This window comes from Podarcis muralis, chromosome Z (genome assembly GCF_964188315.1).
Source record: "Podarcis muralis chromosome Z, rPodMur119.hap1.1, whole genome shotgun sequence".
Lineage (NCBI taxonomy): Eukaryota > Metazoa > Chordata > Lepidosauria > Squamata > Lacertidae > Podarcis > Podarcis muralis.
Window position 1 is genome coordinate 42,016,453 of NC_135673.1, and position 21,714 is coordinate 42,038,166.

General features: G+C 44.3%; 1 protein-coding gene across 12 annotated transcripts in view; it reads right to left on the reverse strand.

Moving 5' to 3' along the window:
• Positions 1–21,714, reverse strand: part of MAMLD1 (mastermind like domain containing 1) — a 120,617-nt gene that overhangs the window by 90,172 nt on the left and 8,731 nt on the right. For 8 of the 12 annotated variants that reach the window (XM_077922528.1, XM_077922538.1, XM_077922526.1 and 5 more), the window contains exon 2: positions 14,821–14,883. The exons of the other annotated variants lie outside the window; for them this stretch is intronic. In XM_077922528.1, coding sequence (XP_077778654.1) covers positions 14,821–14,883 — 63 coding nt within the window. The remainder of the gene's footprint in view (positions 1–14,820; positions 14,884–21,714) is intronic. 12 annotated transcript variants of the gene reach the window in all.

Sequence of the window (21,714 nt, forward strand, 5' to 3'; positions counted from 1 at the left end):
AAGATTCACTTCTGATTGAAAACAAAAAGTTCTCATGCAGCCTCTTTCTTCTCTTTTTGCTTCAAGCCAAACCCAAACATCTTTTTTTGCAACCAAAAGGAAGTAAGCATTTGGGGCAACAGGATGTTCCAGCAAACAAGCCAATACAGGAATAAAGAAAACAGGAAAGGAAATAAGAGTCATGGCTTGTCCGGCTGCACACTTAAATGCCAGATCTTAACAAGAAACAAGAAAGACCAGAAAGCTATCATTTTAAACTTACATCCCCATATTGTCAAGAATGATCCCTTATTGCAGAACATCAGGAACCCATAAAACCTGTGATGCCCCTTGCTACATCACAACTCTTTGAATTTATCTTATTTTTGAAAGATTGGTCATAGAATCGTGGAGTTGTAAGGGACCCTGAGGATCATCTAGTCCAACCCCCTGCAATGAAGGAATATTCAGCAGTCCCATATGGGGATCGAATCAGCTGCCTTGGTGTTGTCAGCACTACACTCTCACCAACTGAGCTATCCAGCCACTTGCATCCGTAGTAGAGAATCCCTGCTTACACAGCACTAAAGTTAGTGAAAATGTGGGGTCTGAGCATATAGAGTTCACATTGTTATCAACATGAAAGGAAGCACGAGGGCCATGTAGCACTACCTCCTGGAATGCAGGAATCTTTTGCCCAAATGAGCTACCGGTCAGAGCCAGATGCATAAGCCACATCACTGGAATCAAAGAACAGGGGATCTGCAGACATACTCTGAACATATTCTTATTTATTTTCAGTATTATTACTCAGAGCTCATGGTCTTTTCACAGAGCAATGAGCCTTCATTTCAGCTGCCTCGTTTGTGTGGAAAAAGTCACCTTAGATGATGCATCATTAGCCCCACACATGTGATTATTTAAATGTTGGTTTGGAAGATTTTAAGCCATTTTGAAAGTACAAAGAACAGTTCTCATTGCAGGCCAAAACTGCATTAGGTCAGAATATTGAGGTCTCCAGGCTGTGCTGTCCTTACATGTTCCATATACAACTAGACTGGGCTGTATTCGCCAGATTTTCCTTTTTGGATTTCAATGCACATTAAAATGGACTTATTCAAACAATGACTTGCAACTGGCGTTGCCCCAAGCAGGAATATGATATCACTCTGGATCACTTTTTAGACTTTTCTAAGAAGTTGCCTCACATACTTTGGTCTGCCTGACTTCAACAAAGCCTATTAAATCTTAGAGAGTGGGGAGCAAATGCCCCAAATAAAATCAATGGAGTTACATTTTAGGCTGTGTCATGTAGCATTTGACATTTAAGCTAAGATAGCACATTACTTAAGAGTGCTATTTTGAGGGTGGGGGTTTGGTTTTGCATTCCTATTATTTCCTATTTATACTTCTAAACCTTTTTTTAAAAAAAAATAATAATAACAAATTGGCAAACCTAATGCGCAGAAGCAGTAGGGCCAAGCTGTGGATTTGGCAATCTATTAAGTTACTAAGAGGTCAGTCGATGGGTCTCAAACCCTGAGTGAGTTAGGGAATTCCCCTGCATTTGAAGACAGGCTCTGGTGGATTGAGCAGACGAGACTGTAGTGGGTCCAATGGACAAGAAGGAGGTTTCTGCACATGCTGTAGAGGGAAGTGAGGGACAGATGGGGCTTGTCAATCTGGGAAGGTTGCCCACCCAGGAGAAGGAAGAAACTACGCTGCCTTGTGGGATACCTTTGGGAGAGGAGATGGCTAAGGAGTAAACTCTACAGAAATACATAGTGGAGTCTCTAAGATGGCTGGATGGTGCCTCCTTCCAGCAACTCCTGCAGGCAAGGTGATGCCAAACGTATTGATCTGCTTTTCCTTGGACCACACCAGTGAGCCCAAGAGGAGGCCTTTGTCACCTGGGTAGCCCAGGACCTCCATACATGCTGCCCAGACTTGCGCTCCAGGGAGGTTGCTTTGGGGCTGCTAATGCAGCAGTTTGACTTGACCCTTGGAGACATATTCTATTGTCTCTTGGGACAAATGGGATGCCAGCCAACCGTTTCATTTATTTATGCTTATGATATATTCATATACAATGCTTTTAAAATGTGTATCAAACATATTTATACTATTCTATCCTTTTAACAGTAAAGTAAAGCTGTGTTTTAACCTAGCTGGGTTGAAAACTTAAGTTGTGAGCCTTTCAGAACAGAATATATGTACCTCGATAAGAAATAATTCAAGCCTTAGCGATTGCATGGCAAGCAGGGAATGAAAATTACGTTTGCGTGCGTCTTTGTGTGTGAATGGGTTTTGCTTTCAGAGGGCTAAGAAGTAAGCAAGATGGCTTGCATCACAGTTCACATCCATAGTCAATCTGGACTTTTGCTACTTTAACCTTTGGCCCTACACAAATGGCGGGCGCTTCCATGCATGCAAAATAACAATATCGAGACAATTCAAACCTGGACCTTGGTAGAGACGAGTGCTGCTTTCACAAGCCAACTGGCATTATGGATTCTATTGGAAATAACTTTTACCTACCGAGACAGGTGAGCAGTTCTCTCTCAGGACCAATTTGGAGAAGCCAATTAGGATGGTGAAGGCAATTGTGAAGAAGACCTAGTGTTAACTGAGGAGGCCAACTGGGAAAAGGATTACAATTCACAAAAAAGGATTACAATACCTAAATCAGCAAAACCCAAGGAGACACTTGTCTGCAGCATTTACATTTCCCTCTTATTTTTGTTTGTTATAGGATCCCTAGCCCAGATCCTTGGTATGTTTCAGTTTCATAAATTTATTTATACGATATTTATACGATAGTATTAATAAAACAATGCAGAACATAACATTAAGCCAACATCCACGATGTAAGAGCAAGAAGTTACCAGAGATACCAACAAACTCAAATCCAGCTTGTTTTCAGATCAAATCTCCAAATCATCACAACTATTTATAGCAATTTTATCTAACTCCTTTTTCCTGGTTTTTTCCTGCAGTCGGTGCATAGAGAGCCACTCTGTGTTACGAAGCTATTATTCTCACTCATAAGAAACTGAACCATTTCTGCCAGGGTGTAACTATTTGCTTGCGTGAACAAAGGTTTCAGAATCTCTTGGGTCTCTATATAAGCTGCAGGCTAACGGATAATGAGTGATGTCTTCCACCTGGGGTTGACCACAAATACAGAGTCCATCTGTGTTTGGCCATCCAAGACTGTGGTGGGCATCACTTGGAAATGCAGCTCAATAAAGGCCTTTCTTAAGGAAACTGGTGAGAGTTTGGTCAGATAACCAGCTCTAAAATGCTCTGTTATCATGAGTGGATACCCTGAGGAAAATTTGGTGTTTCTAATTAGTTGCAGGTCCCTTTGGGATTCTATCCAGAAGAGGCAATCCCTTAGCTGACACTCATTCAAAGTCAAAGCAGAGCTCAGTTCTGGGAAAAAATAATATTCTAAAACATATTGACAAGCTGCTTTCCAGAGTTGGTTATCACCCAATTTCATATTACACAGTGCAGGAAAATGCTCAGTAGGCCATAGTAGCAATTTCTAAACTATACTTCAACACAGCACAGAGCACTCTTGCCTTAATTACCTTGGTATGTGTATATGTGAGAATACTGGTTCTTTGTGTGTACAAATTAAGTTTTAGTCTGTCTAGCCAGAATAATTCCTTCACTCCCATTTCTATCCCTCATTTCCACGGTTACTCTTCATTAGCAAGAGAACCCTCTGGCTGTAACATTTGGTTAGCAAAAGAAAAAAGCTTTGAACTTTTTTTTTCTTTTTTTTTTTTGGGTCGTCTGGCTGTTTATCCTGGGATCTTTGCGCTCCCTTTTTCAAAGAAAGATCTGTGAGTTGTGCGTGTCTCAAACTTGGATCAAATTGGCATACACTACAAGGCTGTTGTTTAAAGTTCACAGTCCACTTCCATCCCAACCTGGGCCTGTAACACTACCTCACAGGGTTATTGTGGGGACTAAATGAAGAGGGGGAGAACTCTGTATGCCACACTGAACTCTTTGGAGAAAAAGGGGAGAAATAAATGCAATGAATAAATAATGTTAAATGCTGCTACAGGATAGTTCAGAAAGCGACAGGTTTGTGCATCATGAAGAGCACTCTCATAGTTCTGTGATGAAACATACACTTAATTAACCTCATTTGCTGAGCAAATATGCATGGGTGGAGGATGCATGCCAAACCAATGCGAGGAATGAACACCATGAGGATGACAGAGAGGCTGCTCATGACGCAATGGCACACGGAAGCAGGCAACTTCCGAACCTGTGCCTTGGGTGGCATTTCGTTTTCAAGAAACAATGCCTGGAATTTCGAGCAGCACCGGCAAGTCACTTCTTGTCAGCGGAGCTTTGCAGACAAGGCAGGTAAGCAAAAAGGCTGGGAATGCTGACACAAGACTTCTTTATAACTGAAAAGCAGCTCTACCATATACTTTGATACATTAAGACTGGATTATTTCCCGAGGAAAATGCAACTCTATTAGCCAAGTGGTTGAACACCCCCCCACCCCCCCAAGCAATCATAAATACTCACTAGGAAACACTGGATTTTTAAAAAATGCCCCAAAAGTCTCTAAAAGGGTTCTGAGGCCTGGTGCCTCCTTTCCAAAGCCCAGGAAGCCTTTTTAAGCTGGTGCCTCTGACCCTAACTGTTCCCCTATGGAAAATTTCACTGCACATCACTGATGGGCAGCCTGGCTCTGGCATAAGCACCCATCCCATTTGACTCAGCAGGGCCCGCCTAGGAGAAGACTCAGGTGCCCTGACTACTTTAGCATGGATAATATGTTTATCTTTTAAATTCATTTTGGCTGAACACATAAAAGAAACTTTGCAACTGTCTCCTCATGTAGAACAAGGTCTCATGACAGAAGCCTGTGGCTTTAAATCAGCAATGCAAAGCATTTAAAAGCAGCAGCATCAGAAACAGATACTTGCTCCTTTTGGAGTAAGTTGCACTCTTTGACAAGGGAGGAACAGAAATTCCATCCCAATGAGTCATCACTGGGCAGCCAAAGATCAACCCCTTTGGCCTGTGTTTCTGATGGCTGCATTGAACGGAGCTGTTTTTGTAGCCCTTGTGATTTTTGAAAAATGAAAAGGGATAAGTTAAGGGTAAGTTAAGAAAACACAAGCAATCCTAAAGGAGCAAGCTGGAGAAAGTCTAGTAAGTAAAAGAAATAAGAATAAAAACCAGGATCACTTAATCTACTTGGTTTCTAAAAAACTAAAAGAATGCAGCAATTGCTTTCATATGAGGAAACTGTTCAGAGCACTCTAACAAAAGCAGAAGCAGCTGGAAAGAACAAAATTGAATTAAATCCGCTATCAGTTCTGTATCCTTCTGCTGACTGTACCAGATGAGTACCTGATAGCTATTTGGAAACAATTATCTAACCGTATTGGAAGATTGCTTTTAGGGGTTGAGTGGAATGATACGGAACTGGAGCCCACTTAGCTTGGTCACCTGTGGAAAATTTAACCCTGAAGGTCAGTCATTAAGATGCAGGCCTGGAAATGTGTTCATTCCCTAGCCTTCTCTCTCTCTCTCCCCTTCTAGTAACAGTAGAGGATTCCTCTGCCAAAAAGAGAGAGAGGTGTTCCCATAATGCAGATCCACTGAATGCCCACGAAATCATTTTATTCCAGGATGACAAACAGAGGAACGTGCAGAATAGAAATCTTTTGTTTTGTTTTCCATATATTAACATGAATTAGGATTGCCTACTTCTCTTTATATAACAGGTGGGCAACCTGCAGACAACCTAATTTTATGAAGTCTCTGACACCTCCTAAAGCCACCCCATTCTTCCATCCCATCATTTTGTTCCTTCCTTCTTGATTAGACCAGTGGATGCTAATCTGAGGTAGCCATGGTGAAATCTGTGGGGGGGGGGGAGGGTCCTTATTCCAGGTTACTGAATTCAGACCACTTTTGTCACTATCTCAGATCATCTTCAGCTCTGGCTCTGTTCACCACTGGCAGGTTACACTCCTCTGCGAAATTTCCTCTGAGGAAATAGTATGACCCTTGACAGAAAAAGAAGAAAGGCTGTCCACCTTTATAGACAATCCCTTTGACGATGGGTAGGCAAACTAAGGCCCAGGGGCCGGATCCCTCAATCCGGCCCACGGACAGTCTGGGAATCAGCATGTTTTTACATGAGTAAAAAGTGTCCCTTTTAATTAAAATGCATCTCTGGGTTATTTGTGTGGCATAGGAATTTGTTCATTTCCCCCCCAAAAATATAGTCCAGCCCCCCACAAGGTCTGAGGGACAGTGGACAGGCCCCCTGCTGAAAAGGTTTGCTGACCCCTGCCTTTGACCTTTGACAACAGAAATAAAAGGTGCTTTTTACAGGCACGGTGCCCAAAAAACACACATTTTGGGGCACCGCAAGAGATTGTGGGACACCCCCAATGCTTCTTTTCGGGGCAAGATGTCCCAGTTTTTCCGGGCCAGTTGACGGGTATGTGGTGTACAAACCAGGCCATGGACACCAGACACCCATCTTTAGCAAGGGTCATCAACCTTTTCTCAGACAAAAATCTGTAGGCCTCACCCGGCAGTGAGTGGGGCAGAGTCAAAGGTAGGTAGAGCCACTCCATTTCTCTTACTTTCTGCTATAACTGTGTTCCATGGCCAGTTGCTAGGAATCACACTTGGGAAGTGTGTTGTTGCTCATGTCCTGCTTTTGTGTGCTTCTCATAGGCAGCAAGTTGGCCACCACGAGAGCAAGATGCTAGACTAGATGGGCTACTGGCCAGAATCAGCAGAGTCTTCTTATGTTCTTAACTAAGGATTAAACCAGAGATATTTGACATGTAAGGCATATTCCCTGCCACTGAACGACTGACATGCTATATATACTCTCTATGCAATGCTATTAAAAATAATGTATCTGTTCAAAATGGGTTAAGGAGATGACAGCGAGAAGCTCTGTGAACTTCCAGGAGTGGTTATTGGAACCATATATAGTGGTTATCTGCTTTTGCACCTTCTAAGTTTTTTGTATTCTTTCCACTTGCATTTAGTGTTGCAATTTGATATCGTAACCCAGGTTCGTTTCTGCACATCTCTTTAGCTTCTTCATTGATGGAGGAAAACAGGATATGAATCGTTAAAAGCAAATTTTAGATTTTCAAAACATAGCTAAGAATATCTTTTTTCCAATCTCTCTCTCTCTCTCTCTCTCTCTCTCTCTCTCTCTCTCATCTCACATGTTTTCTCCAAAGCCCTTCACTCTCAGAACCTGACGAAAAGGCAGAAAAGCTAAAAAGATCAGCAAATAAAACATGCAGCACAATTCATTAAAAACTAAAACTTCCTTCCCTTTTTTTTTTTTAAAAAAGTCTCAAGATCAGTCCCCAAAGGTGAAGAGACTTCCGCCTTATCAGTGTGGCTGCAACGGTTTAGAAACATATCTAAAATGTTTAGCTTTGAAAATAAGATATAATCTCTTGTACAGAAAGAAGAACCAGCCATATAAGAAAGAACAATAAAACCAAGTGTAGTGATAGGTTTACATAGCGATCCCTAACCAGATTGAGGCAGAATGAGCCTTTGCTGAGCTGCTTTTCCAACAAGCCAAAAAAAAGAAAAAGGATACTGCTATTTGCTCTACTGCTGCTGGAATCATTAGAAAATTAAGATTATATTCTTTAATCAGCACAAATATTGTAGCACCAAGTATGTTAGGTTTGACTTTATACCCTCTAAATTAATTCCAGAGCCACAGCTAAGTAAGACCACATCCCTCATTGTGTTTTTGTTATAACATGCTCATGTGTAGCAAACTGTGAAGAAAATGTAGTAATTAGAGGTTAAATTAATCCCTGACAGACAAGCGGCTTAGTAAATCCAGGACCTCTTCACAAAGCAGTGCACGGGAGCTCGCCAGTCTTGCAGAATTAGGCACAAAGACCATTTGCAGCTGTAATGCACTTTGTCAATCTTCACACAAAAGAGTGGAGATGTAAGCAATTGGGGAAAGGCTTCAAAAGCCCAACAGCCACATCTAGACCTCCTAAAAAAATAATGCTAAATTACAGTGCAGTGCAATTACGAGAGGCACTGTAATCAGCTCAGAATCAACAACTTGGGCTGACATGAGCCTCTGATGCAGCTTTACGCTGGATGCTTACAAATGACATGCAGCCATCCCAAGATATTTTAGGGGAGCACTGAGTCATTAAACAGCAGTCTTCCAAAAAAATAAATAATCCCAGGTTTTTTTTTCTTTTTTAAAATCAGTGTGTTCCTGGATAAGATGTGCTGTGGAAAGCAATTGGAAACCAGAATGGTAGTAACTTTGGGGGTGAAATTACAGAAAATATAGAGCTCAGTTTGAGAATTATAGCTCAGTTGGTTAGAGAGTGGTGCTCTGGGTTGCAGGTTTGATCCACGTCTGGGACAACTGCATATGGCTGCATTGCAAAGGGTTGAACTGGAACAGGGGTCAGCAAACTTTTTCAGCAGGGGGCCAGTCCACTGTCCCTCAGAACTTATAGGGGCCGGACTATATTTTTGGGGGGGAAATGAACAAATTCCTATGCCCCACAAATAGCCCAGAGATGCATTTTAAATAAAAGGATACATTCTACTCATGTAAAAACACGCTGATTCCCAGACCGTCTGCAGGCTGGATTGAGAAGGCAATTGGGCTGGATCCGGCCCCCGGAGCCTTAGTTTGCCTACCCATGAACTAGATCAGGGGTTAGCAAACTTACCGCACCTTGGGCCGGGGTCTCCAGCACCGATCACGCGGTGGGCCGGAGGGCGGGGGAACGCATGCACACACGCTATTTCCGGCACACTTCCGGGTCGGAGGAGCACCAGAAATAGCTTGTGCACATGTGCACGGGCCTCCTCCGACCCAGATGTGCACCGGAAATAATGCTTGCGCATGCGCAAATAATGCTTGTGCATGCGCAAATAACACTTGCGCATGTGCACAAGCTATTTCCGGTGCTCCGACCCAGAAGTGGGCAGCCGCGCAGCACAGTGCCGGTAAGAGTAGGCGGCGGCAGCGGGCAGCGGGGGTCGCTGTGGGCCAGATAAACGAGTCCCTCGGGCCTTAGTTTGGGGACTCCTGAACTAGATGATCCCCAGCGTCCCTTCAAACTCTACAATTCTATCATCTATTATGTATTTTGTTATAGCTCTCGAGTTATAGCCCATCAATGTTTTTCAACAAGATTGCACAATTCTGAGGATGGGGGCATGAAGTTTATAGAATTCTTTCCCCCCCCTTTGTTTTCTTTTTTCTTTTTAATTCTGAAACAGTAGGACACATCTAATGTGGAGTTAGAAGTTTGGGTAGCAGTACAGGAATAACAATTAAATGTAACTAAATATGTAAATTAGCAGTGCCCTTCCACTCACTCCAAATTCTAATGTAGCCCACTTAGCTATGTAAGTTGCATAAACACTTCCTGCCACCAGGGACCCATTTACACAATCAGTTATCCTGAGTTAACGATGCTTGAACTCAATTCAACCTCTAATCTGTGTATATGTTTAAGGGATGAATCAGAGGCTGAGATGAGTGGGAAGCGTCAGACAGGCAGACTTGCCTTTGCCAAGATCAGGCACCTTTGGTTCAACCTGGAATATAATGATCATGTAAACACATTTAACAGGGTTGATCTCTCTGGTTTCAGAGTTCCACAGAGGAAAACACAGTAACTTCTTGAATGTGAATGGCCCCTGTTATTGCAACAGAAACATCCTGGAATTATTTACTCACATAAAGAGAAAACTTTGTCATTGGGCTGCAGTCCATCAAGGATTCTCAAAGAGCAGAGGAGTGATGGTAGACAAGCATCCTCCAACGAGAGCTTGATTACACATCACAGATTACACATCCGTGGTGGGCAGCGTTAGAAACTCAGATACAGTATATAAACTAGGTGCCAAATGACTCTTTAAACTAAGGTTACGGAATGTCTAGTTGCCATTTTGGGGCAAGACGGCTCCAAAGTATTATTTTTCAAATGATGGGACTGACTGTGATTGATTACCAGTTAAACATCTGGCCAGTTCAGGTGGCAACCTTGTACTAAGTTAAGAAGTTTGAGAACTTAAAGAAGAAAAGTCACTTGATCCAGGGACAGTCCACATATATATTGGCCTATTCCGACCTCTTTTTACTATATTTTATACATGCTGTAAGAAAAAGCATTTTGCTTCCAGAAATTCATTCCAATTGTGCAGATAAACTATAACTGATAGAATTCTACAGGATGGGGTACTAGTGTGTGAAAACAGTCCAGATCCAAGGATCCCCAGGCATGCACCTCCCGATGGTGGAGATGCCAAGCGCCATCCTGGCACCAAGTCATCTTCACTTAGTCAAAAGTGGTCAGAAGCCGCATGCAAAATGCGCCTGGTGCCTGGCTAATTTCTAACACTGGGGGTGTGACACACATTAGGGTGGGGAAAGATTCCCAGAGAGCCACTACTGGTCAGTTTAAAGTAGGCAATACAATTACACAGCTGTCTTTTTACAAATTGTAATGCAGTTGAACGCCGACAACCTGGAAGTGAATGCTTCCATTTTCGAACGTGCCTTGGAAGTCGGACAGCTTCCGAGGTACATTTCTCCATTTTTTTTCAATGGATTTTGCCGACCAGCAATTGCACCTCGGTTGTAGAAAGTTTCAGAAGTCGAACGGTCTTCCGGAATGGATTATGTTCGACAACCGAGATTCCACTATGTAGTAATGTACAGTATCTCCTTTCCTGAAGTATACGGGATTTGTTGCAATGTTTGCATGTTCAGACCCAGAAACCTCCCCCCTATATAAATTCACACTTGATTCAAATTTTAGTTTTGGTTTTTAGCAGAATTTAGGCCACAACTTTATTGATAACAGAAAGTGAGTGGTTGCATAGGCTCCAGTTCAACTAGCTCCCTGCCATGCAGGTAGCGCTGACCCAGGGTTCTAGCATAGGTCAGCCAAGGGTGAACACCTGGATAAGTGAAAAATCGGGAACGGGCTATCTCCGCCACCTGTATGTCCCCCTGGACTCAGGCATGGGCACAACCCCCTCTCGGGGGCTGACCAAACCATTTGAGTCCCTGGATTCCTTTAATGGAATACACTTCACATAGGGATGGCGAGAGCGTTCTCCCATCCCTATCACTTGAACCAGAGCCTATCCGCAACCTTACAAGTTGTGATGATTTGCTATGCGGCAGGCGAAACCCAAATGGCAACAGCCAATCAGCCAAGTGGGGAAAATTCCTGCTGTGCCCCTGCCCCAACGACAGACGACACATGACGGCATAGCAAGGTCAAGCGCAAAATGCCCTAATTGTAGGGAGAGGAGGGTGGGTGTTCCGAATGCACGCGCTGAAAGAGGAAGCTCTGGGTCACGTGCATGGGCATATATAGGTCCCTCGATCCATTTGGACTGCACCCCATTGGCCAGATTAAACCCAGCATCGAGGGACCTACCAATCGGGTGTTGTGGCTGACCAATCTTACTCACCCACAACACAGGTGGCCAGTCTCCAGGTCTCACCGCAACACGTGCCCTCAGGGAGGACATGATTTCCAAGAAGTGCATGCTTTGTTTGAACATGTAACATGTTTAGTTATTAGAAAACCCTCCACTAGAACTAAGTTTGGAAAAATAAGGCAGATCTCTCTCTCTCTCTCTCTCTCTCTCTCTCTCTCTCTCACACACACACACACACACACACACACACGGACACTCAATAAGGTTGCAGGTTCAATCCAGCTGCATATTCCTGCATTGCAGGGGTTGGACTAGATGACCCTCAGGGTCCCTTCGATGAGATTCTAGGAGGTGTTGGGATTACAAACTCTATTAGCTTTCACCAATGGTCAGGGAGCTGTAGTCCAGCATCATCTATAGAGCCACAGGTTAGCTACTCATTATAAAAGCTTAAGTAAAGCAGTTAGTAAGAGCCTATGAGTTCCAGTGTAGTCTTCTCTCTCTCTCTCTCTCTCTCTCTCTCTCTCTCTCTCTCTCTCTCTCTCTCATCAACTTAATTCATTTGGCAGCTGTTGGTATTAAGCTAATTCTTATTGATAGACTGACATTACCTTATAATTACTCGCTAAACTGGATGATCAAGGGCAGAGGTAACATGAGGTTCGATTTGGCACTACCTGCTCAAATTTGGTGGGTGTGTCTGTGTAAGACAAATTGTCTCCAATAAAGGTAGGTGAACTCCAACAGGTGGGATTGGCTAAAGCTAAGCTTGGAACACAATGAGCATTTTGTGTGTGTCAAAAAATGGTAAGAGAAGGGCAGTGGAAGCATGCATGAACTCCTGGCATTGCCTGGCAGTTCCAGTTAAAAGAAGATACTCCAGAACAGGGCCATGTCTAATGTCCAGCTTGCAAGGCTTCTCATAAGCATTTGGTTGGCCACTGTGAGAACAGGATGCTGGACTAGATGGTAGATGGGGCACTGGCCTGATTCAGCAGGCTTAAGAAAATAAGTCTGATTTACTAAAAGAAAGCGTCTTATATTTTTATCCTCTGAAGATGTGTGTCTGTGTAGGGTGGGGGGCAGCCAGGAGAGAAGAATAAACATGTGTAGAGAATAATGTGGACCACCTTCTGCTTTTCAGCTAATTGCGGCAGTATGTGCTGAAAAGCAGAAGGTGTCCACATTATTCTCTACACATGTTTATTCTTCTCTCCTGGCTGGCCCCCAATGCTCCCCTTTGGTTTCAGATAGTACATGGGTAGATGAGTCTAAAAAGCTCATGGCCCTTTAGTGGCTGTGATGGATCATTTACCAGAAGTAATGTATTTAGTGTTACCTCTGGAACTATATACCGTATTTTTCACTCTATAGGACACACTTTTTCCCCTCCAAAAATTAAGGGGAAATGTGTGTGCGTCCTATGGAGCGAATACAGGCTCCTTGGCTTCAGTGATAGCAACGCAAAGCCTCAGAAGCGCAGAGGGAGCGCTCCTTCCGCGCTCCGGAGGCTTCGCGTTGCTTTCGCTGAAGCCTGGAAAGTGAGAGGGGTCGATGCGAACCGACCCCTCTCGCTCTCCAGGCTTCAAGGATAGTCGCCTGAAGACTTCGGAGCGCAGCACGAGTTCCCACTGCGCTCCGCAGGCTTTGGGTTCCTTTTGCTGAAGCCGGGAGAGCAAGACTCTCTGGGCTTCAGCAAAGCCCCTTCAGCAAAGCGGGAGGAGAAATAGAAGGGGCTCCGTTTCTCCTGCCGCTTCGCTGAAGGGGCGCTGAGCAGAGAGGGAAAGAATTTTTTTTCTCGTGTTTTCCCCCTCTAAAACAAGGTGCGTCCTATGGTCAGGTGCGTCCTATAGAGCGAAAAATGCAGTACTTGATTCTGACCAAACTAAGCCCCCGGGATTTATATTTTGCTCTAGGTGGCTTAGTTTGGTCAGAATTGAGTATACACTTCCAGTTAATGCTAAATACATTACTTCTGGTAAATGAGCCACTGGAGGGCTATGAAAATTTTTAGACTGCTACCCACATACTCTCTGAAACCAAAGGGGCACATTGGTTGCCGGATGTGACATATTTTTCAGCTCTCCTGCCCCACTAATATAGAGGAAGACACCCACAAAAGTGGCTTGTTGCTTTGCAAGCAGAGAGCTGGGAAGACAGGGAAACTGCCTAGAACATGTATCAGGTGTTGTCAGACATAATATTCAACCGTAGTTTAGGAAAAACAAACCATGGTTAAAATTATGCTTGCATAGGAGTCACAGAAGCACCATGAACCAGAACCAGAACAAATCATTCTCCTCTCGCTTGGCTCACTTCTGTTGCATACCACCACCTCTGAAAACATACAAATCTAGACTTCAGCAGTGATTATAGCTTTCCTACTGTGTCCACCTCAATGCCCCCTCCCCCTGCAGAGGTAATCCCTATCATGGCTGCAACAGACTGAACCTCCAGCTGTCTCTTTTCAAACAGAAGAGTGCAAAGAATGGCAGAGGCAAAGTCAGCAAGTAGTTTTTTGTTTTTTGTTTAAAGAAAATTCCAAGGAGAAAGGAGAGAGGGAGAGGGAGAGGGAGAGATACCTCTGACATTGCAGCATCCATTTATGATTCTGCATACTGCTGAAATATCAGATCACCAAATCATTAACACTCCAGGATATGCCCAAGGAAGCGTTTGGATAAATACCACTTTATCAGTAAGGCTGCCAAGCCTTTCACATGGTACAAGCTGGCAAAGAGAACAGCAAGGGCTTGAAATGAACCCTCGGAAGTACCAGATTTATCACTGATTGGTGACAGAAGTCTATTTGTTGATGAAATATGAGAGCCCAGGCAGCTTGTTAAGTAAACGTGCAGAACATTCTTCACTAGCCTAACCGCTGTGGCTTGACTTGGGGCTGTGCAAATTTGATTATTACCTCTGCAAGCCACTTTTGAGATAATCACAGGGATTGCATGCACTCGTGGGAGAGAACCACACCAGGGCCCCAGGGCTCTCCCTCCACAGAACAACCATGTCAGCAGCTCAAGTGCCTCAGTAGGACTGGCCAGTAGCCAGAGAGTTGGTTCAAAACCCTCTTCAGCAGCGGAGGTTTTTTCCTGACTTTGGGCAAGCTGCAGTTTCCCAGTCTAGGCTGAGTTTAGGCCTGGCTGGTCCAAGAAATTTTGTCGCTGTTGGCAAAACACCCGGACACTGCCCTTGCCCCATAACTCCAGCCCCCCATGCACTGCCCCCATTGTCACACCCACAGTGCTGCCAGTCCTGTCACAAATGTACCCTTCACTTGTAATTGTGCCCGTGCTGCCACCATGATGGCAAGGGCAACAGGGCCAGTCACCATCTCTTACCTCACAGGTTTGTTGAGAGGATGAATGTGGAGGAGGAGAACCATGTACATCATCTTGAGACCACTGGAAGGTAAAGGTGATATATGAGTGTTGTTTATGATAACAACCACAACCACAACACAAACCTTAGTTTAGTGAGGCCGTGCCAATGAATGGGCTCTCATACCTTTTTGCTGCCGGGGCCTCGCTGAGCTAAGCCAAGGTTGGGCTTAGCAAGCCATCTTAATTAGGAAGTCAAACAAACCTTGGCAACAGCTCATGCTTAGTGTTGAGAGAGCTTTATCCCAGAGTCCTAGTTAAAGGGACGCACTAGTTTTGACTTAGCACACTATGTAAACTAACTCTTTCTGCCTTTGTTCCAGAGCTCTGTGAATCTCCACAGGGGAAGGAAAAGCAGTTTTGCAGTTTTGCCTTCCCCACACCCACCCCACACCTTCAAAAATGCTGATCTGCCAATCCAGTTCCACAGTACTGGAACATCAAAGCAGCATGCAGAGTCAAGCTCTCCGATACTTACTTCAGCAGCAGCAGCAGCAGTGGCTGTGATATTACTTGACAAAGGAGGGCTGGCCTGGTGCATTTTGCTGCCCCAACCAAATGTCCCAAGATCCTATGGCAGTACAGGATAAGATGATGGGGCCCAAGTTCCAGACTGTGACTAGCACAATGCAAAGTCGCACTCTGGGATCAGTGCAGAGTTGCAAAAGATATTGTGGTGCATTTCTGCCTGCCTAGCATGCTAAAAAATACAGGCATTCCCAGCACGCTCTGCCAGGCCAGCACTGAAAGCAAAAGCCTCATAAAAGTTGAGGATCTTGCAAGGAGAAATCCAAACTGTGGTTCAACAAATGCAAATTGGTAGCCTGGTCCAGAGCAAAGCGACACACCAGTAGTACAGTCAGACCTTGGGATAAATATGCTTCAGGTTGAGCGCTTTCGGGTTATGCTCCGCGGCGACCCAGAAGTAACGGAGCACGTTACTTCCGGGTTTCACTGCTCACGCATGCCCAGACGGTTAAAATGACGTCACGCGCATGCGCGGAAGCCGTGAATCATGACCCGCGCACGTGCAGACACGTCTTGCGTTCCGTTCGGGATGCAAACAGGGCTCCGGAACAGATCCCGTTTGCATCCCAAGGTACCACTGTATATGGATAATTCACTACTAATTTGTGCGTGCATTGCATTGGCAATACCCAGTGCAGAACTAAAGACAGGCTTGTGCAGAGCATGTCCGAGGTCTGTGACCAGAGTCTTGTTCTTGGCATGACAGCATAAGTCCAGCAGGCCCTTGGTGCCCCACCCCTGGCCAGCTTAGCCCTCCGAGGCCCTGACTGAGTGTACCCGGTTGCCGTCCCCCTCCCCCGCCAGCATGAGCCTGCCTGTAGTCTTGGGGCATGATACATGCAGCACTAACAGGCTATTGATTGATTGATTGATTGATTGATTGATTGATTGCATTTCTATACCACCTTTAACTTGCAAAGATGTCAACGTGGTGCATATGGTTCTCCTCCCCATTTCATCCTCACAGCAACCCAGTGGTGTAGTTTAGGCTAAAGAGATGGTGGTTGTGACTGGCCCAAGGTCCCCCAGTGAGCTTCCTAGCTGAGTGGGGATTCGAACCCTAGTCTCTCCCAGGTCACAATCCAACCCTCTAACCACTGCACCACACTATTTAGAGTGAAGGCATTAAGGGACAGTCTAGAACAGGAGTAGGGTGTTCCTTTAACCATGGCCAGAGGGACCAGGCAGGCAGGCCTGACCGGACAGGCAGTGTGGATTAATCAGGCCTTCCATGACTCATTTTCTTCTTCCCAACCTCAGTAAGCATATGCAGCTCTGTTCCAAGAGAACTTGCCAAACTGCAGGCCAATTCATTTGATTCCCATGGCCATCCCCATCAGGCTGCTGCAGAGATGGGGTTGCAGGGCGTCTCCTCCTTGTCCAGCTGGGCATTACAAGGACCAGTGCTTCCCCAGCTTGATTCTCCCTCCCTCCTCCCTCCCAATCCCTTTTTCCTTTTGTGTGTCTCTATTTTGGTTCGTAAGCCCAGAGGGCAGGGACCATCTTATCACCAGCATTTGCAACCAGCTCTGGGAGCCCCATTGTTGCTTAAGAGAAGGATAAAAATCCTTCAGATAAGAACAGACACACCTGCATAAAAAAGCAAGCTGTTGAAATCTGAGACAAATTAGTGACTTAAGAAGAAAAAACACACATACCTTAAGACCACTCCCTCTCCCTAAAGAAAAACACAAGCTACCTCCAAACTACCATATAGGAAATTGATAGTTCTGGCCTTCGTTCTGTTTTAGGTGTCATGAAAAAGCAGTGAAAACCAGTAATTGTTACATACAAATTAATACTTTTTTGGAATCCTCCAATCTGAAATTCCTATCACAATAAAGCACAGGTGGCTAACTTGATCCTTCAGGTGCTGATGGACTACTGCCCAATCCCCAATCACTGGCCCTGCTTGGCTGTGGCTGATGGGAGTCAGAGTCAAACAACATCTCGAGGGCCATAGGTCAAGCAATAAAACGGTTGCCAGTCCAGAGCACCACCCCAGTACCAGTATATCTTGCTTTAAGTGATTTTTCTTTTCAGGCTTGGCCCCTGTACTCCATGCTCTGGCAACTTCCAGACTGGATTACTGCAATGCGGTCTACGTGGGGCTGTCCTTGAAGAGGACTTGGCAAACTTCCCTCTTGCATGAGAAAGAAGTGGAAATGTCTTTAAGAGTGCTCATTCACACTCACCTTACGCCCCATAAGGTTCACACTTTCCTGGCCCATGTCTGTTCTCTTCTCTTTTCTTGCCCTGCTGCAAATCAGCAGAGGCAGCCCCCTTGGTCTATGCTCAGAGGCTCAGGTGTGGACTCCTGAAATGTGGAACCCCCTCCTCACAGAGGTATGTCTGGCACCTTCATTATATAGCTTGTGGGAGAATGCTGAAGCCATTCCTATTGGCTCTGACTTTTGACACTTTTTGTGATTGTAAGTTGTTTCAAATTGCTTTTTAAAATTGTTGTTTCCATGCTGCAATCCACCCTGGGACTTAAAGGTAATAAATAAAAAGAAAAACAGGTGGATGGATAGATAAATAAATAAATAAATAAACAATACTACAGCACCATCCACACATTCAGAAACAACTAGGCTGCCTGCCTCATTTGGATCAATTATCTGAAATATTTTAAGATTCTCAAGGACATAAGATTACCAGGATTGTGCATGCTCCATTGCAACTAATATTCTCTTTATGGAAAACTGAGATTGTGCAGGAGACCTTCCCTGCAGCCTGGGTCCCAAGAACCATGATAAACAAAGAGCAGAAAAACAAGGGTGTGTGGGCTTGCAGTCACCTGGTGCAACTGGATTACCCATCAATAGCATTGAAGCAGGTATATTTTTAAGAGATGGGAATGACAGGAAATGGTTGTACTCTGCTGATCCATAGTAACCAACTCTTGTTCATCCATCATTTATCTCTTTCACCAACAACATATGGGTTTGTCTATTCACACTCTCAGCATTCTATCTGCTCCAACAAACACCCAGCATTTTCTGCTTGGATAAGGAGATTTTTTAGTTACATCCATTATGTGCGTATCAACATTTATGGCACTGAGATAATTGCCCAAGAGCTCAGGGGGATAAAAGCACCCTCTTTATAACAACCCCCCTTGAAAATAAATAAATCAATATTGATATAAAATATTTTGACGCACAGCTGTAGACACACAAATCTTTCAATTTGAAATACCTGTACTTCTTTTTCTTTTAAAGTATCAGGCCATGCAAGAAAACTGGGCAGCAGAGCTTGCTAATGAGCAGTGATTGGATATTGCTCCCTCTACAGAAAGGAATAAGAAGAACTGAGCAATATACAATATTAATCTTTCCTTAAATAAGCAAACCAGTTAGTAATGAATCATAACCTACAAGCACCTTGCCCTGCACATTTTTGCATCGCTAGCCACTCTTGAATAGTGGAGGGAGGACAATGAGACAGTTTGCATCCAGCATTTCCTTTAAAAACAGATCCAAAGCAGAAGGTATTTTTGTACACACACACATAAAAAATAACACCTGGAAATCTGAGATCAGATTTTGATTTTAGAATCCACATTTGGTAAGTTTGCTCATGGATAGCTCAGCTTGCCTCAACATTTCTTTATTTGAATTAGTTTGTTTGAGGAACAATAAGACTGTTGTTTAGTCGTTTAGTCGTGTCCGACTCTTTGTGACCCCATGGACCAGAGCACGCCAGGCACCTCTGTCCTCCACTACCTCCCGCAGTTTGGTCAAACTCATGCTGGTAGCTTCGAGAACACTGTCCAACCATCTCGTCCTCTGTTGCCCCCTTCTCCTTGTGCCCTCCATCTTTCCCAGCATCAGTGTCTTCTCCAGGGAGTCTTCTCTTCTCCTGAGGTGGCCAAAGTACTGGAGCCTCAGCTTCATGATCTGTCCTTCCAGTGAGCACTCAGGGCTGATTTCCGTAAGAATGGATGCGTTTGATCTTCTTGCAGTCCATGGGACTCTCAAGAGTCTTCTCCAGCACCATAATTCAAAAGCATCAATTCTTCAGCGATCAGCCTTCTTTATGGTCCAGCTCTCACTTCCATACATCACTACTGGGAAAACCATGACTTTAACTATACGGACCTTTGTTGGCAAGGTGACGTCTCTACTTCTCAAGATGCTGTCTAGGCCTGTCATTGCCCTTCTCCCAAGAAGCAGGCGTCTTTTAATTTCATGGCTGCTGTCATCATCTGCAGTGATCATGGAGCCCAAGAAAGTAAAATCTCTCACTGCCTCCATTTCTTCCCCTTCTATTTGCCAGGAGGTGATGAGACCAGTGGCCATGATCTTCGTTTTTTTGATGTTGAACTTCAGACCATATTTTGTGCTCTCCTCTTTCACCCTCATTAAAAGGTTCTTTAATTCCTCCTCACTTTCTGCCATCAAGGTTGTGTCATCTAATAAGACTAGGGTGTTTTTTTAATTGCAGAGATTAAGACATATTCAGATATCTGCAGAATATCTGAATATGTCTTAATCTTAACTATCAATTCAACCCAGGAGCTGTGAGTTCATGCAATGTTTATTAACTTGGAATACAATTCTGTTTGGGTGCTTTTTCCTGAATACCATCATGGCTGGTTGGTTGCATACTTCTTAGGACCAGTGGGAGTAATCAGAAAAAGACCCAGCTCAACACAGTTTGGTGCCCTAGTTAGAAAAACCAAATCCTTCTCCCCTCTGTTAACATGGTTACACTTCACTGCAAATTCTCCTGTGCAAGCCCTACTGAATCCTAGTGGATTTTAATCCCATGAGCAAAATCTTCCTGCATTCCTCTGTGACCGCAGTGTCCACAATCACCCAACCCACCTTGATCTATAATAATTGTCCTCCCCACCTGCAAAAATATTGCAGTAGCACAGGGAAAGTCTGGGAGAATAATCCTAGGGTGTGAAATAAGGGGATGTTCTTGTGCCTCTGAGTTTTCAGAGGCTCCATATGAGTTTACATTTTTAAGTGGAAAGAAAATGTAGCGGGCCAAATTTTGCCTGACCTCTGCATGCTGCCAGTTGTCAGTACAGTGGTACCTCGGGTTACGAACTTAATTCGTTCCGGAGGTCCGTTCTTAACCCGAAACCGTTCTTAACCTGAGGCACGCTTTCGTTAATGGGGCCTCCCGCTGCCGCTGGTGCGTGATTTCTGTTCTCATCCTGGGGCAAGGTACTACTTCCGGGTTAGCGGAGTTTGTAACCTAAAGCATTTGTAACCCGAGGTACCACTGTATTCACAAAATATCCAATGAATAGCAATTAGATATAACCAGTTGTTGCTGAAACAAAACTCTGACAGCAATATCTGGTAAAGACAAGTTCATGGTGGATAGAGAGCTTACAAAACAAAGCATGGTCTTAGCAAGTCTAAAGGGGTGGAAAATAGGCAAAGTGATTCAGATACCAAAACACAGGGTTCAGCCTATTGTGTATTAATTGTTTCTACCCACACTCTCCATTCTTTAAACATATTTCTTAGACAATGAAGTGTCTTTTGAATGCAATGGAAAGTTGGATAGGGAGTCCGTTCTTGTTTTTGACAGAACAGGCTGTTGCTTAAGGCAGTTTATGCCGCAATGAACCCATTACTCCCCAAGGTGCCACATATTTTTACCTCTTTCTGCCGTAGGCATAATGGGGAAACTCTGCTACACTTTGTTTCTAAGATGCCAAATATGAGTTTCTTTCCCCTTTCAAATTGTTGCTTATTATTCAGAAGGGTTTGCTTAAAAAAAATAAAACAGAAGGGAGAATTAGAATTCTGCTTTCGCTTGTACATGAAACAGCCTTCCCTGCACTGGAGAGCAGCTGCAAACCTCACCTAGAAGACACGCTGGTTCATATTTGTTTTCCATCCCTCAGCAACAAGACTACTTCCTGGTTGAGTTTTAAAGCTTCGCGACGATGTTCCCTTCTCAGCCCACACAACTGTGTCACTACCCACGTCAGCAGCAGGAAAACATTAAAGTCGCCCTTTGCTAATGCTTTCCTAACGTGGAATTTCCCTGTCACCTTTTCTCCCCGTTCCTCCCAACCAGAAGCATCTTTTCCTTAAATTGTTTCCCCTCACACACAACATACAGGAGCACTGAAAGGGGTCACTGCCAAAACTATGAGAATTTTGGCTTCCTTTCTGCTCTTGCCTGCCTCTTCCTTCATGCTGCGGCTTAAAGTGTTTGCACAAGTGCCGGTGCAGTTCTACATGCTCCAGGTTATATATCACCACACAACCTGGGCTGTGCGGCATCTAACGAAAGGTGGGCAAGAGAGATGGCAGGAATAGAATTTTGGGGTGGGGGAGGGTGACAAAGAGA